This window comes from Denticeps clupeoides, chromosome 3, assembly GCF_900700375.1.
Source record: "Denticeps clupeoides chromosome 3, fDenClu1.1, whole genome shotgun sequence".
Classification (NCBI taxonomy): Eukaryota; Metazoa; Chordata; class Actinopteri; order Clupeiformes; family Denticipitidae; genus Denticeps; species Denticeps clupeoides.
Window position 1 is genome coordinate 10,120,255 of NC_041709.1, and position 17,851 is coordinate 10,138,105.

Below are 17,851 nucleotides of genomic sequence, written 5' to 3' on the forward strand. Positions count from 1 at the left end.
GGCTAGAACCCACAGAAACCTCCTTAGCATCTGGTGTCTCAAGAGAAGGGTTCCATGGTCTGTTGAGTAAGCTCAAGAAGTACAGTCATGGACATTTTGTATGTAGCACTTTTAAGATCTGAAAGCAAAGTATACTCAAGATTATAACTGAGACATGAAGCATTGTTAAATACTTACTTCCTGGTCAAAATGAATAATATTTGTAATGTTAGTAAACATTTAATTGAAATTTTGAGCATGTAAATATATTGGAGGGGGTGTCTTGGTTAGTAGAAGAAGAGGGAATAAGGGCCCTTGCATTAACAACAAGGTACATCCAGAAAGTAATCACAGCGCATCACTTTTTACACATTTTGTTATGATAGAGACTTATTCCAAAATATATCAAAGGAGTGGCTTCAGAGCAACTCTGTGAATGTCCTTGAGATGTTATTGACAAGTGTAATTTGGTATCTAATGACAGTGAAAATACTTGACAGTGCCGTGCGGCTTTTATTGAAGTAGCTCATGACAGCTGATGACAGCTGATAAGTGATTAATCTTAATGACATGATAGTTTGTCAATTTTACTGAAGACAGAATCCATGACAAACGTCTGGGCAGGCATCTCATGATTCTATTTTTAAAATAATACATCCCATGTTCTTGCATCTGGTTGGCTAGTAGGTTTGTGTTAAACCTTGATTATGCATAGGTAGTTCAGTTCTAAAAAAAAAAAAAACTTATATTATTGTATAAATGAGATAACTTAATCATAAATTTATATAACTAATACTGTTCTTATACTGCACTGTCAAACACACACAAAGTAAAGCAATATTGATGAGGAAGCCATGGGGAAATAAAGGTAACGAGAAAAAGTGACATTGGTGGAGAGGGTGGAATTGAAGAGGAGAAGACAGGGTTTTTGTAAGAATGAGGGACTTACAAAACATAGGTAAAGTAAGGGGAGCATAGTCGACAGGAGATGGTTGTGGGTTGTGTCTCCAGGAGAACACAGGGGTTGAGATGCTCCAGGATATGCCTGAAATCACATTAAGTTCACAAGCCTGCGCCTGTGGCCCTGCTCCGCTTGGCCCATTAAAACGATGAAGGCGCCTCATGGAGATTTGAATGGCTGAGTCTGACATGCGGTAGAAATAAGAGGAGAGATGCAATCTGTCCTTGCCCGGCTGTTCAGTGTCGCTTCTCATCACGGTGCGGCTGAGCGCAGGTAAGTGATAAAAGCCTCATCCAAAAAAACAGGACTCACATAGTTCATGACATTCCCTTTTATGGTGTGATCTGTGTTCTGCACTTCTTGCAGAACATTATTACACACACACATTTTGCATGTTATTCTGCTATTCTACTATAGGCTGAGTTACTGAGACACAACTCACCTTTCCATATGACCCTGTTGTTACCTAAACTTCACATTCCATTAAAGAAAATGCACACAAATCACACACACACTAAAGCTAACATGACCTGAATTCACCGCCAGGGAGCCCAAATAAACAAAGTTCAAGAGTTCATGGACGTGGAAGGTAGTTTACGTCTGGGGGCCGAGGCTCTGCTTTGTGTCTAAAATAATGAAGAACGCTATACTTCATTCCTTCCATGTGTGAGTAGGGGAATTTTAGCACGGGGGAGAACTAGGGCAGATGTGTGCACCCTCATGTGTGTAAGCTCCCCCAAAACATCCTCAGATTCAGTGAAGTGTGGTTGGCTGCCAATGGTTAATTGGACACATTCTCAGCAACACAGAGGAGGATGTCAACAAATATCAACAGTTCATTTAATGCATTACTGCTGTCTTTTGCTCCTGGAGGGCAGTGGTACAAACAATGATTGTAAGAAAAATATGTTCCATCAATAGAGCACAAATACCAGGACAGACGCTGAGACTCAGAAACATTGTAGAAACAGGCATTCCTGGTGTCTTACGTGTTCCTATCATTCTGGAATAGGAATCCTTCCAACTTGCACATAGGCTTTTGTACCGTAAAGCAATTCATATGCAGCACTATTTAAGACAAGCTCTAGCCCTTGACTATTTGAATAAAATGTCCCCTAGCTGCATTTTATGCAACCAGTGTTTTATGATAATATGGCCTTCAGGGGTCAGGGACAAAATAAGCATAGGGCTTCGGATTAAAAGTAAAAGGTTAATGCAAATAATGAAGCCCACGGGGCTAATGAGCAGCAGCTCCACTGGTACAGCTAGGAGACAACCCCCACCCATGATGCCAACCTGCTGACACTAATGCAAAGGTAGGAAGGTGCTGGAGTTTGAGGTGACCTTGGGTGGAAAAAAAAGGCTAGTGCAGATGATTTGGTGTCACCAGGTTACTTACTAGAGGCCATTACTGCAGTTCAACACATCACAGTCCTCTGGTTGGTTAAACGTCAAATAAACAGATCTTCCAGGGGACACTTAGCAGTCCTGACATTCGAAATGTTTACATTTGTTTGCAGCATCCGTATGTACAATGTTACCAAGGCTTAAATGTCAGAAATGGCTACTGGGAGGCTGTAGTTTTAACAAAACGTTAATGCCCCTTTTTAAAAGTTATTGTCTTTTTCTGTTTCCAGATAACCTCTTCTAATTAAGGTAAAAAAAACAGAGGGATATCAAGAATTTTGCCTATTTAACTTCAGTAAAAAAAAAAAACCTGTGTTTTAAGCATCGCTTCATTATTGTCACTTCAGTGACGATTTTCTCCTAATTCATTTAATACAGAATTATTCACTATGAATATTCACTTTGTAAATGCGTATGCGCAATTACTATGGTAGTTCCCATGGCAACTGAATGACGCAGTGGCACAGATGCCAACACATATGCTTGGTTGTGAGATAACAGACATTCGTCCCTGGCTGAGTTGGTGCAATCATGATTCAAGTTTTCACATGAGTAAACTATACATTTTTTTTTAGTTTTGCACTTTTCCAGTCGGCCACTCACTCAATGGATCTATTTGCCACAATCAACAAATACAAATAATTAATATTTACAATGTGTCCCCAATGAGCTGTGATATTTCAGAGGGTTAATGCAGTAGGAATGAACATTAGATCAACCATGACTGCCATTCAAAAGTTTAGGTTAATTTAGAAATTGTTTTTGGACAAGAAAATTATTGTTGGTAGATAGAAATGGCCATTAATCAGTTTGATAAATTCCACTGGAATTCTGTGTTTGTTTCCCCTGGTTTGTCACTTTACTATTAGAAAATCCTTTTCAATGATCTTAGAACAGTGGAAAACAGTTGTACTGATTAAAGAACCAATAAAACATGTTAGATTCAGACTAGCATGTATATAGTGCATCGGCAGATATGGGTTCGACTACATAATTTCAATCTTTGTCAATGATTAGTAAAGATTATTTATTTTTCTATTCAGATCCATGTTTTTTTAATGGAAGAACATGTGAATTTTCTAAATGAGCATCTCATGAATTGTCTTTTAATGACCAAAATGCCATGAAAGTAAAAAGAGGCATTGGATTTTTCAAAATCCAATAACCTCAATAACCACCAAAACGTAGGTGTGTCCAAACTTTTCCAGAAAGAGGGCAGGGAAAACCATCACAGATCCCTGATATCTTGGACACAGACTTTTTCACCTGCTGCCCTCTGGCAAATTATAGTGAAGCCAGCAGACTTGGTCCAGCCAGCACAGGAACAGTTTATTTCCCTCTTAAACAGCTGAACTGTCACAGTGCTAAACACATCCAGCATTGCAACTGCACTTCACATGTGGCTTATTTTTCTTTGTATAAAACATTAGTCTATATTGTATATTGATGTAATTTATACTGGAGTGCTTGAGAGCCACCATCGGCCGGAAACAAATTGTGTGTGTTCACTCACATACTTGAACAATAATTTCAATTCTTATTCTGATATGTATGGATCTGGACGTCTACATTCTGATCAATCACCACACTCCTTGGAAGAAGAACTATGTGGCTCCACATCGCATGTAGTGATGTGTTGATTTAATGAAAGTGAAGTGATTGTCATTGTGAAACACTGCAGGACACAACGAAATGTGTCTTCTGCATTAACCCATCACCTTTTTTAGCAGTGAAGATGTCAGAAGTGAGTGGAAATGCCAGATCTGTTCTACCTTGACAATGTTTACATGCATAACCTTATTTTACTGACTGTGGGTTGTGATTAATGATGAATTTTTCCAAGCCAACCTTATTTCCAGTCCTTAAACACCTCAAGACCATCTTGTGACTGCTTTATGTAGCCAGAGGAATTTGGTTTAAATTATAAAACTTTTGTTTTCTGAATTTGATAATTGCTTATGATTTACCGTTCTGTAGCTGATACTCAATGACCTGTAACTACAGTGTAGGTCGGGGATCCTACAAAGGTAGGATCAGGATTTTGGGGGTTTGGTTGCGTTTTGTGACCACTAACAACAGATGACACTAAACACAGTTAAAAAATGTTGGCAATGGCTGACTTAATTGTAACTTTAATCTTGACACTACATGCCTACAATTACATTTTATGATCATAATCACAAGCACTGTTGCAACCACAGAATGAGGGTTAATGTGGTTGGTAAACTATTGAGAAACACACGGGTTTTCTTCAAAGTACGAATAATGAATCATAAAAAAATATTTGTCATTTGAAGAGAGTGGGTTTGGCTAGATCAGTGATCTGTTGGGTTGGGCGTGGATTCTCACTTCAGTGTCATCTAAAAGAAATCTGCCGAGGGCCCAGCCAGATTGCCACTGCGCTACTTAGCTCAAGTCCTCAGTTTAAAAACAATGGTAATGATACCTATTATAAATAACAATGATGGGAGTATAATGGTGAACCATGGCAATTAAACAATTGTGCCTTTCTCCGAGAATTATGGGTAGCAAAATCATTTTCACTTTTCTGCTCACTAGACATCACCAGTGTTTTGTGATGTTCAGCGTGCCTGACAGTTGACACATGTCCTATGAAGTTTCAGTGACAACCAGTACCACCAAAGGTTCAGGCCTGTGCCGTGTTCTTCCACCCCCCACTCGGCTGTGCCGTGGCACTGGGCCGTCAGCAGGAGTGGAGGGTGACTCAGCGTCTCTCCTGCCCACCTAACATGAGTCAGTCTCCCACTCACCGGCCAGTCCTGACCAATCACGGGAAGTGCTGCTGCTGCTGCTGCCGTCAGAGGCCCGCTAACGCCGGGCCTTGGCGCTGCCTCCTCGCTGACACACTTCCTGTGGAGAGAAGGAAGTGTGCCAGGACTATATGGGGGGAGAACAGGAGGGAGAGTGGGGAAAAAGTGAGAGAACACTCTCTATTCAGCCTGTGTTGTAATGTGTGTGTGTGTGTGTGTGTGTGTGTGTGAGAGAGAGCGAGACAGGGACTTGCTAATACATGTGCCATAGCAACTGCTTCGTTTAATCCTGCACAGCCTTGGCTCTGACTCTGGAAAAGTTTGCCTAAAACACTGCTCTGAGTGCAGCAGAGTTAAACATAGATGCTAGTGAGTCTGTGAGGGTTTGATAGATGCTCTTTATATGTACAGTATGGCAAAAAACCCGCACGTCCTTAGGACGTTCCACCTTCCCTCATAGCTCAAAAATGAAACACTTTGGAACATGAAACAATGTTTTAGCTCCAATGAGAGCCATGACAAGTTACCTTTGCGTTATGTGTGTTAAGCAATTGTTCCTCAGCTCTGCTGATGGTTATCTCTATATACTTTTTGCTAAAATTTAGATCAAGTGACTCATCCAGAAGTTTTAGTGATAAATCTTACTGTTACATCTTAAGTGAAGTGAAGTGATTGTCACATGTGATTCACAGCAGCACAGCACACGATGCACACAGTGAAATTTGTCCTCTGCATTTAACCCATCACCCTGAGTGAACAGTGGGCAGCCATGACATGCGCCCGGGGAGCAGTGTGTGGGGACGGTGCTTTGCTCAGTGGCACCGCTTCCTTAACCGCTAGGCCACCACTGCCCCTAGTAATTTGTTACTAGTGGCTCATCTACTACTGCTTGTATCAGTTAATGATTATGTGAATGAAGAGCGTTAATGGGACCGATCAAATTTGAATGTCCCAAACAATTTTTTTTTATGAATGACCATTATTTCTCTCACGATGAAAGAAAGAAACACATATATACATAAACATACAGTAACTCTCTATATAATAAATAGATGTGAAGTCACTGTAACTAAAACTTCCACTCATTCACTGTATAGTTCTAAATAGTCACAATATATGTAGGCATAACTGGCATAACCTATTCCTGACATTCAGCCACATCGGAGGCTATGAAAAATGGACTGAGTGCTTAATGTAAAGGCAGACACATTTCATGCCAATAATCAATTGACCCTCAGCTGCATTTTATTAAGAGTTCTTGCAGGGCAGTGTATGAAGAATTAGACATGCAAAACTGAGCAGAGCTGAAGAGAAGAGGAAGGGGGAAAGCCCAACATGCCCTGGCGTAATAGAGTCTGAAGCCATGTATTAAATTGTAGAGACACTGAGACGTAGGTCAGAGTAATTCCATTTTTTCCTGTATTATGGACACATACATATACATAGAGCATGTAAGCCACATCAGGAATATGCAGAAATTCAAAAACTTTTGATGATGCAAATTCTGGCTCTGATTTACAAAGTGGGAGTCTGAGGAATAAAAGCTGACAGTAACCTGCTGAGCATGCAATGTCGTCCTAATTTCCCCGTTTTGTTCGGAATCAGACCGTGCATGGAGCGCGCTCAGGCGAGGTGCTAATCAAAATAATACAGTTAAGCGAACCATGTTGGCCTTTCGCGGACAAAAGATAAGACGCCATAATCCCCCCTTGGTTCCTCGCAGCTTGAAACCTTGAGTAATGTCCTCATCTCAGGAGATCGACTGACGTGGGGGAGCTTAACCCATCTCGCATGGTGAGATCTGCTTTCAGAGCCTCCATGTAAATCGTTACGATATGTGGGCAGGCCTGAACACTCCACTTCATCCAAGGTGTAGAATGGAGGGGCTGGCCCAGGCGCCTCTAAGCTGACTTTTTGTGGTAAGAAAAGAATTGAGAGCGAACAATTCCTGAGAGGTGCCCAGGCTTTTGCGGGCGGCAGCTGAACTTGAGCCAAATCCCTCGGTGATGATTAAGTCGAGGGCAAAACAGAGGCGTTTTATTCACCGGATTTTTCCGGGTTGGGGGGCGGGCTTGATGGCTGCCTGTTGAGGGCCCTTGGCGCAGCTTTGGGGTCCAGGTGTGGTGGATTCGTCAAGCGCCGAGATTTGATTTTTCGAAGAGACGGAGATGGAAGGAGCGAGTCACCGTTACAACCGCTGGGAGGAAGGAGTTGGTGAGTGGATTCACGCTCACTCCCTGTGGTTTCTGCCCTTCCGTCACTGTAATAAGGAACAAGCAAATTCTGTGTATAACGGCGGAGACTTTCAGAAGGCAGTTACAGCGGATTAAATATAAAGTCTATTCAGCCCAAAATCAATAGCGAAGCCCTGCTGCGGCTGTCAGGCCTCTGGTTAAATGGGTTCGCAGCTGCTGCTGCCAGCAGGGCTCCCGGCTGCTGGTAACCGCTGTCAGGGCCCTTCGCGCAGCAGCCACCAGCCCTCTGAGAGAGCAGCGGCAGCAGACCACCTGGGGCCATGCTGACTAACCCTAACGGAGCATCACGAGGGGGGCCCGGCCACAGCCGGAGGGGCCCGGTGATGTAGGGAGGTTTGCAGATGAGCCATGCGGAGACCAGACTCAGCGCTTCCCTCAGCACAGTCCGCCCTCAGCACCTCTGCCAGGCATGTCAGAGAGAGTCGCGACATCCTGGGTCAATTTGTGTGGAAGTAGATAGTAAATAAATATTTAGAAATAGCATTTCCACTTTATTATGAGACACAGATCATCTTCCAACTGCAATTCCATACAATTTTATACTGATGTTTTTTTTATACTTTATTAATCCTGAAGGAAATTGCTTCTCTTCATTTAACCATCACCCTTGGTGAGCAGTGGGCAGCCATGACAGGCGCCCACGGAGCAGTGTGTGGGTACGGTGATTTTCTCAGTGGCACCTTGGCGGTTCTGGATTCAAACCGGCAACCTTCTGATTACGGGGCCACTTCCTTAACCGCTAGGCCACCACTGCCCCAAATATGATGTCACTATGTCACATTTTTCAAGCACTCTCCATGTAGATGTTTATTTCATTTTTAGGTCTGACATATGGGGGGGACCAGTTGTTACCTGTGTAAGTGAATGAGGTGAAAGGACACTTGGCTTTGGTCCTGCCTTCTCTGCATTTGTTTAGAACTGACCTCCTTGCATGACATGAACATGCATCATGGCTTTAGATTACGCGGCTGATAAGCCTAGAGCACTTGTACTGACTGATGAGTAGGTGTGTGTTCTGTGTGTGGAGGACTTTAACACAAAACCCCAGGAGGAATGTCGAGCAGGAGATCTTTCCCGGAGATTACGGCAGCGTTCCCATGTCTGCCACTCTCATTACTTGAGTGACGGAGTCGATACGAGGAAAGGAAAACATTGCGGGCTGGCCTGTCCCCAGAGCCAGACACTACTCTATTAAGGAAGGATATGTAGAGGCCTTTTGAAGAAGAATGTTTGTTTCCTCTGGAGGAAAATGACCTCATCAAATCCTAATTTAATTAAGGAATTGTAAATTTAGGACATTCTTTATAGCACATGACATGACCAAAACGAGGGGCAGAGCTAAGAATGAGTAGGACAGAGCCCAAAAGCTTCTGTCATCTGTCACAAGATCGTGCAACGTAATGGAACAAAATGAAAAAAAGGAAAAGAATTTTAGAAAATGATAAATGAAAGGCAGAACTGCCATGTCACGTTATCATTTCACATTATCATGAGGCCATTTATTCATCCAACGTTGGAAAGGAGGGAATGTTGGTGTGACACTTGGCAACACCACGCTGCAGTCAGACCAATGAAGAGCCGATGCCAGACTGGCCCAATGTGAACCCATTATAAAACATAGCAATTAAACCAGGGGTGGCTGATTTCATCCAGAAAGGCAGTGTTTTGTGTGGGATTCACTGCAACTCACTCACTGATTCGATTACTAATTAATTAAATAATTGGCCGAGGACCCTCAAACTCAAGACCCAAAGATTTCTTGTTAAGGAGACTGAACCTTGTACAACACTAGTGCATATGATGTTTTGACAGGAGAGGGGTTTATGGTTCATGAGCTCTGTCAGTCATTTTAAAATTGGTTCATAGAAACATCATTAAAGTTGGTCTTCCGGGTGTCAAAAGGGCTGGATGGGTATACTGGGTGTACGAATAAAATGCAGAGAAACTGGCACGTTTTTTTACTGTTTATTTCTGTAAATCTATATATTTGATACATAAATTTGCTACATTAGCAAAAATAGGTTAAACACTGTAATATAAACACAGCCTGTCAAGTGTCACAGAGGTAGAATATTTGATCATCTGTCAATGCATTTAAAGGCAATTAAATTCCATTTTAAACCAGCACACATGAGCCATCAGTTTGGAGAACCTTGGTACAAAAGCCATAAATAAATTGAACCACACCACACCAACAACATTTGCAGTATGAAAAACGAAAAAAAAAAAAAACATGTCGTGAAACATGTGACTGACAGCTTATCACCATCTCCTTTGTCCTCTCGCTGTCTATACCTGGTGGAGTGTGAGATGGAGGTGGGCGGCTAAGAAGGCAGCTTGTTAGGCAACCCGCCCAAAAAAAAAAAAAAAACAAAAGTAAAAAGTTAGGCAGCTTCCCTCACAGACGTGAAGTTGCCAAAAACGCAGTTTCAACCCACATCTTACCGCGCTTACAAACAGTTTTACAAGCAGACGGGGACAGTCTGGATCCCCAGCAGAGAGAACCGTACGCCGCGCATACGGAACAATGAGCCGAGCGCGCCGCGCTCGTCTGCGAATGACAGCTGCGCTGTGATTGACAGGCGAGGAAGGGTGCCAGCCGAGCCTCACATGTGGGGCTCGTCGCGCCGCCATGACAACTGAGGCCTTCTCTGCGTCTCGCGAACGCGGCCCTGGCTGGGGACCCGCGCCGCTCTGTGAACAAATTCTTCCTGCGCCATCAGGTGAACAGCTGTCAGAGTCGCTGCCTTTGTCGGTAATTCTTGTGCTTCGGTGACAAGCTTGTCCACAGAGGCGACCACTTCCAGCGCTGGCGCACGGCACCACCGTTAAAGTGGTGGACACGCGTGATTCCTGTGCAAAGGTTGCGGAGATGTACAATGGGCCAGTGTGCTGCAGGCCCTCCTTTCTCTGAATGGAAAGGAAAGCGTGCGATTGATCGCAACTCCAGCAGCCTCCAGTTGGCAGCTGGAGAGCGTGGTCGTTTTTTTTTGGGGGGGGGGAACAGTTCTGTCAGGTCCAACCAGGACTGGGCCCACACCCCTGGCCCCGATGGACAGAAGGGCGTGAGAAGAATCAGACTCTGGATTTATGGCCTCGTTTGGGTGGAACTGCTTACGTTCTCAAAGACCCAGCCGTGCCCAGGCAAGAGTGATCCCATCAGCTAAAAATCCATCTTCCACATTTTACTGCCTGGTCTCACCAAAGGGGCCCAGTCCTGAGAAAGTAAGACAGTTTTTTGTTCCCTTAAGAAGGTCTTACCACTAGTCTTACGACTAGACGAAGTACAAAAATCATGTTCTTCAGTCAAACACAAGATCAAAAATAGAAGTGCTCAATTTAAACCTCCATCTGAGTAAATGTGCCATCTAATGTCCCATTGTCATTTTTGTAACTCGATTCCTTCTGTTGAAAAGACTAATGGCACGCTTAGTGCAGCAATCTTATAATGGAAAGTAATTATGTCATGAAAGGCAGACAATCAGGTGGCTTTGAAAAAGCAGGTTTCTGAGATTAATTTGCTGCTTAGTTTATGTTTATAAAAAAACTTGGATTAAACCCAGTTGCACAAAGTGCATCTTGGTGCGTAAAAACATGAACATGCCAAACTCAGAAAGAACTTGCTGCTCACTTCTTGGTTAGGACCTGTTGTGCCTTTATCCACTCATAAGTAAAAATAAAACAAAAAATCGTGGAGACAAGAAATTATCACATCAGAGTAAAGCAATCTCATCAAATGCAAATACTTTCGGCTCATTCACAGCAAATGCTCTACGCTCAGCCATCTTGCAACAGGTTTGTTTGGGTTACTCAGCTAAATGAATTATATTTAATAAAATGCTATATTGGATCACTGAAACAGAAAAACATGATGTTTAGTGCCCTGTAGACCTCTTTCTCCCATAATATGAGGAAGATCCATGTAGTAATTAAGTAATCAATAAATGCCATAATGTTTGGTGACCAGACTGACAGGCCTTTGGAATGGCAAGTAAATTTCTTATTTGATAATTTCCACATTTCCTCATATTACCGTTGCAAAGATATAGGCATCAGAAAATGGCAGACTGACATTTTTAAGGAAAATCTCATTAAGTTTTAAGCCAGTGTTACTCCTAAACTAAATGAGAATTTAGTTTAGGATAATTTAGAAGTAAACAATGTACAATAAAATTGTTACATTCTGAGAGGGCTGGACAGGGATGACTTTCTGTTGAACCAGAATGAGCCTTCAGAAAAGATAAGCCACATAAGTAGAGAAAGTAATTACATTCCCTCTACCCATTCCTGGCCGTCTTACGGCAGAAATACTACATACATATGTATGTACGTACAGCCGGGGCCCGTATCCTGCATTCTTCGCATTGGTTTTCGTGCACATACTCAAAAATGTATGTAACGTATACATGGATATGGATGCAATACCTGCGTAATTTTATAGGGGCAGTGTAGCGACTCCTGTTGGTAAGGAGTACAAACTACAATGCACAGCACGAACCCAGGTATATCAACACAAACATTTACAGCATTTATCAGACGCCCTAATCCAGAGCGACTTACAATCAGTAGCGACAGGGACAGTCCCCCCTGGAGCAACTTAGGGTTAAGTGTCTTGCTCAGGGACACAATGGTATTAAGTGGAATTTGAACCTGGGTCTTCTGGTTCATAGGCGAGTGTGTTACCCACTAGGCTACTATCACCCAAAGAATGCAACTGTGCACAACACATATGTAGCTCACAGTATATTGAACCAAACGTTCCTTCCCAAGAATTTAAACTGAGGATTCAACCTGTCATTAGTGCATGCAATTTAAACATCAGCTTAGTTATTTTAATAAAACTGAATGATCTATAGATCATTAGGCCAACGTCTGGGAACTTGATAAAGATTGCTGGAGATTCAGAAACAGATCTGGTCTGAGACAACTGAATCCAAAATGAGAGGATTTCCAGAAGTGCTCTCCTCGTTCGTTTTAAACCCCCACATGAAACAGACCGGACCCTCCCAGACAGGCCTCATCTGTTATCCACTTGTCATGTAGCATGGCGGGGCCCTAGAGAGCACATACTCGCCCTGACAGGAGAGAGGGATGAGGGCAGGGAGCTCTGCTCTCGCACCAACACACACACAGGGCCTATGCAGCCCTGCGTAGCAGCTTGTGCGCACAAAAACAAAAAAAAAAGTTGAGAACTTGCAAAACAGTGAGGAGGAGGAGGGGGGGAGAAGAGGGAAAAAGACGTCAAGATGAACAAGTCACTTCACATTCAGAGTCAACGTCTTGGCTCAGGACCAGGACCCAAGGGCTGGATAAAAAGCTCTGAAGCAATATGAGAGCTCTGATTTGGCAAGAAGGGTAGAAAATGTATGTCAGGGCCTTGTCATAACCAGGATGAATCGCTGATCATTGACATTTGAAAAGCGAAGCTCTACTCCATTAGAGCTCCATGATCCAGTTTGCCTGATGAGCTTCAGCACATTTTTCTTCTCAAGTGCGAGAGAGTCAGTCAGTTGATTAATATATTAATGGCCATTTCAATTTCTTATTTTTTCATTTGGATAATTTTAGGATTATGACAGTAGCATTTGTAAATTTTACACCACATTTCATCTTTATGCATACAATTTTTTTTTAGTGTACTTATTTTACGTTTATGTGTAGAGACTGTGTCGTATCAAAATATTAGCATGAACATAAAATGTAAATATTATTAAATATTATTAAGGCAATATAAAATTCTCCCAGTCATGCCACAGTCTTTTTCCTACATTTTAAAATTATTATTTATTATAAATCTTATTATTTATAATAAAATAAAGCGATTGATTCTAATGGTTCTGTTGAGAGTGTGGGCCTCTCTGCTGGACTGTGGTTCTTCCTGTGGTTCTTCGTGTGTTGTATGACTAACTCCCTGCGTCTGCAGCCAGAAAAGGCATCCGGCTACCGAGGCAGGCCCATGCTATGCCAGGTATGCACTACAGTGTTTTAGGACCCTCTGACTCATCCCACAATCATAGAGACGGGTCAGTCAAAGTAATGTGTGCACTTACCCACAAAAACCACGATCAATGAACACTTTCATTTAATCAGTGTGGTTCTGTCTGTTTTAGTCACCCTAATAAATCAATATCACAGTCCAGACACAACGGTTTGACGTGGCTATAACATGAAAACATCAGACACAATGGCACAGATCGCCACTCATCTCATAAATCCCGAAACCACTAATCTAGATCCGCCAGCTCTTTCCAAGCTCGATGACATTCGTTGAGTGACGAACTGGCTGAGTGAGTAAAGTGGAGTAAAGTAGAGTGGGACCTCTAGTGTCGAGTGAGCACCAGGCATAGATCTTTAACAACATACTGAGCTCATTCTGATCTGGGTAAGAGGTCATTTCCTGTTCAGGGTCTGAATCGCTTGTGTGGCACACTGTGGACTCTTCCACACATTTTCTAAAGCAGGAAAACAGGAAACATGGCTCTTTTTTTTTTTTTTTTTAAATCAAAGCCCACTGGGGGCCGTACAAGTTCAAGCATTATTTATTAATTCCATTGTCATACGGAGGTGAATTGTTTAATGGTACAAGGAACTTTTTTCTTATTCTGAAACTTGGTCAAGTCAGACAATTTTCCTTATGAAAGTTTACAGCGACCCCTGGTGGTTAAGAAAAACTCCGTACATTTGGCACAAAACCTTTAGAATTTTCCACAGCAATTGGTTTGAATTAGACCCATGTTGATGTTTCGTCTCACAAATTAATAAAAATTCCAATACATCCCTGGCTCATTCATGATGTCCCATATTAAAGAGAAAAAGAGGATCCATACAGAATAAAGTTCAGGTCCTGTCTGCTTAAAATAACCCCAAAACTCCACAAAGCTGGCATCCAGTACACTTAAATATGTAACACAAGACTGGTCTCTACTAAATGTTCCTAAGTTTATTTTCCAACATGAAATGATTGCATTTGAGCCTTTACATTGATAAAATGCCAATTAGAGCATGCAGAATTGAACCCCACTGCAGATAGCAATTGAAGTTCCTCCAGCAGAACCTGAATCAAAGAGAAAAAAAAACATAACATTTGAAAATTACCATTCACCCCTAAGTGCTGCAGCATTTGACATTTTCAATGATCTAGTCAAGGGCTTTACCTCTATTGTGCTGCAGTTTCTCACTGCATCTTTCAATGCTCTCACCCTCAGTCTACAAAGTACATAATTGCATTTAAATTTGAAATGAGACAATTTCACTTTTTACTTAGACAGAGACTAACAAATATTGCATTTATTGGGAGTTAAAGTTATATATAGTACATATAGTTCTGATGTAAACATTGTCTAATAGTAAGTAAGCCCTCAGTGTCACATTAAATATCATCCTTTGGAAAGTCCTTCTAAATAATTTTCTTTAAAGAGTTAGCTTTAAAATGCATGGATGTGTTTTCCAAGAGAAGATTTGGATGTTCACCAAAAGCACTTCGATCGATCATCATGCCAAGTTGGAAACGATTTCACTGGTTTGTATCCAGTCTGAGATAAGATGTCTTCCTCAAGTGTCGCTCAGCCCAAACTGGGGTATCATGGGAGTCACCCACCCCCTCCACCCAATCTTTGAGTCACAACCTCACGATACATGATGGAGATGTATATGAACAGGAGCAAGATGACAAAGAAATCATCCATAAATCCCAGCAGGCCAAACAGAGCCTCGGGAATGAAGTCCAGTGGGGAGGCCAAGTAAGTGAGCGCTCCCACCAGGCACAGCAGGATGCGGATCCGGAACATCCAGAAGAGGCCACCCACTGAGAACATCTCTCTGAAAGCATGGCGTAACAGTGTGGGGACATCCCGCAATCGGTCCATGATCTACAGGACACACAAAATACAGTGTTAACATAAACCAAGAGTTGCACAAATGTTCTACTTGTTTATGATATTTCCCCCAAAATATTACACCAACAACAACATTTATTTCTTATATTGCCCAAAATCACATACAGTATGTCTCAATGGGCTTTGACAGGCCCTACAGTTGACACCCCCCACACTTGACCCTTCTGCACACAAGGAAAAACTCCACACAGAAAAAAACTCTAGGAGAGAAAAAAGAAAGGAAAAAACTTTGGGAAGGAGTGATACAGAGAGGGACCCCCTTCCAGGGTAGAGTGAGCCTGCAAATTGTGTCAGTGCAGGGTTGGGGATGATATAATAATAAGTCCTACAGTTGTAGGGTTGGAGAAGTCCAGGATGTAGTCAGTGTCATGGTCTAGATTACGTGTCCATAATGATGTTACTGGTCATCATGGCACAGCATGCAAGTATCAAGAAAATATGTAGGAGAAATAACATGGCTGATGGTAAAAGCAAGTTTTTTATAACCATTAAGGACCAAGTACAAATTATACGGCCACAAGAATCGTATTTTAAAGCAACCAAAAAGTCCTTTATAATTATAGAAGCAAATTATGGATGAAATTTTGATTTACATTAGTAAACATGAAACTGAGGCTTACAAAAATGTGAATCAATGCATATATTTAAAACCTGAAATAATTTTAATCTTATCGCCACATCTCCATTTGCACACACTACACTATACACTGAAGGCAGATTGCACTCACAGATCTGGGCTGGCCGGAGAACCTCCGGTTGTAATCATTAACATCCTGTAGTATGAGTCTTGCCTCAGGCTGCCCATCCAGTGAGTCACCAGTAGCGTGAGACTGGTCGTCCTCTTGGAACAGGGGAAAGAGCAAGGTCACCTGCCCTCCGAACACAGGACGAGAGTCAGTAAACTGCACTAAGGACATACAAAAACACAGCACTAGCAGAGATGCATGGCCTGGTTTAACTAGCTGAGAATTGAAACCGTGTCAAGGTCATTTTCCTAACAGAAATAGAATAAATGTATGTTCTTATGAAATAACAAATAACCAGTGAAGAGTTGCGCCTTGTAATCTCACCATTTGCCTACAAATAGGACAATTAATGGCTCCAAGCCACGTCCCATAGCGCCAGTATGCCACAATACAGGAACCTGTTGTAAGCAAACAATGTTCAAGTATCTTCTCAAAATCTCTTGACGCACAACCCTCTAAATGTTAAAAACTCTTACCGCAGAACAGATGGCCACAGTTGGTTTCCACAGGCAACGAGGCCTGCTGCAGACAGACAGGACATGACATGTCTGTGTAGAACTGGTGTCTGTGTTCTGTGGCATTTACCTGAGGAAAAACAAGTGTCACACACTAGCAGTATTCAACAAAATTGCTGCTGTTTTTTATGGTTTCTAAATGCTACTGGAACCAGACTGGCTCCCTTAATAAAGCTAGAGCAATTTCTACTTAATATAACAATTATGAAGTACATTGTAAAATTAACTGAAGGTCTAGTTAACAGGTCAATGTTAAAATGAGTTTGCTCTCACTCAGCCTATATGATGTAATGTGAACGGCAAATCCCAAATTGCCTGGCCATACAGTTTATGTCACTTTTTAATGGGTTAATTAGGTCACTGGGTTATAATGAACCCTGCTGATGTAGATGGAAGTCAATGCAGAGCACATAAAAACATTTAGATTGCCATATATTAGTGATCTGCAAGTTGTATGCATGAGTTGAACCTGATCGGTCTGCAGCTGCTGCCGGACCACCCGAACATGCTCTTGGTTCTCAGGGTGGATTCTCTGCTGCTCATTTCTGCAGAGAATGACAAAAATTAAGGCAAAAAAAGAAACCATGTTTCCATTATTCCTTCCATACACAAACAGCATCCATTACCGGCAAAGCAGAGTAGCCAGACCTCCCAAAAAGGCGACACTAAGAACCACCACAAGCAGCACAGGGTTGCTTATGCCTTCTATGAGAGAATCTTCATCTTGTATTAGACTCTCCGAGCACTGGCTTTCTTCCATCACACTTAATCATAACCGGTATTCCTGCAAGAAGAGAAGGAGAAGAACGGGAGATGTTATGTAAGGAGGTCTGTATAATCCATTCTGAAACCAGTGCAGTGCAATGCAACGTAACATTGAAAAAGCGATTGGTGACAAGGTTTGAAGTAATTTAACCGAATGTCACAGAAAAATAGCACAGAACGAGAGAATCGCGCGTACTAAATCCAATTATAACTACGGACAAATATAGCCACGCTTACTTCAGTTTGGTGTCAGTGACAGCGGGGAGCGCGCACTGTGTGACAGAAAAGAGCACATGAGAGGTTACCCAACCCGCTGCGACTAGCAGATGAAATGCGACGAAGAAGCATATGTTTATAAAATGTTTATATGTTTATTCCAGTTTCACCTCAAGCCCCACTGACATCCATCAGATTTCCTGAGTTCGCGTTCTTCCCAAGAGCTTCCGCATTGTTAGATGGGTCCTTGTAAAGGCTGGCCTCAGAGTTGCCTGTCAAAGTTGTGACAAAATGTAACAAAAATGTGTTAACATAGTGGCGGCAATTAACTGAAATATTTT

The 17,851-nt window shown here is 42.2% G+C and overlaps 1 protein-coding gene across 3 annotated transcripts; it reads right to left on the reverse strand.

The window, feature by feature from the left end:
• Positions 1-13,896: 13,896 nt before the first annotated feature.
• On the reverse strand, positions 13,897-17,791 carry rnf170 (ring finger protein 170). 3 transcript variants are annotated; one of them, XR_003749070.1, is made up of 9 exons: positions 17,681-17,791; positions 17,532-17,566; positions 17,156-17,313; positions 16,999-17,074; positions 16,491-16,599; positions 16,339-16,412; positions 15,997-16,137; positions 14,528-15,241; positions 13,897-14,427 (listed from the first exon to the last, which is right to left on the reverse strand). XR_003749070.1 is itself a non-coding variant. In XM_028971818.1 (8 exons), the coding sequence occupies exons 3-8, from the start codon at positions 17,287-17,289 to the stop codon at positions 14,963-14,965; spliced, it is 813 nt and encodes a 270-aa protein (XP_028827651.1). In that variant the 5' UTR covers positions 17,290-17,313; positions 17,532-17,566; positions 17,681-17,791; the 3' UTR covers positions 13,897-14,962. The 3 variants fall into 3 exon arrangements, 2 of the variants coding, with proteins under 2 accessions (XP_028827651.1, XP_028827652.1); XM_028971818.1 differs by having other exon boundaries at positions 13,897-15,241; XM_028971819.1 differs by lacking the exon at positions 17,532-17,566 and having other exon boundaries at positions 13,897-15,241; positions 17,681-17,752.
• Between the last annotated feature and the right edge of the window lie 60 nt (positions 17,792-17,851).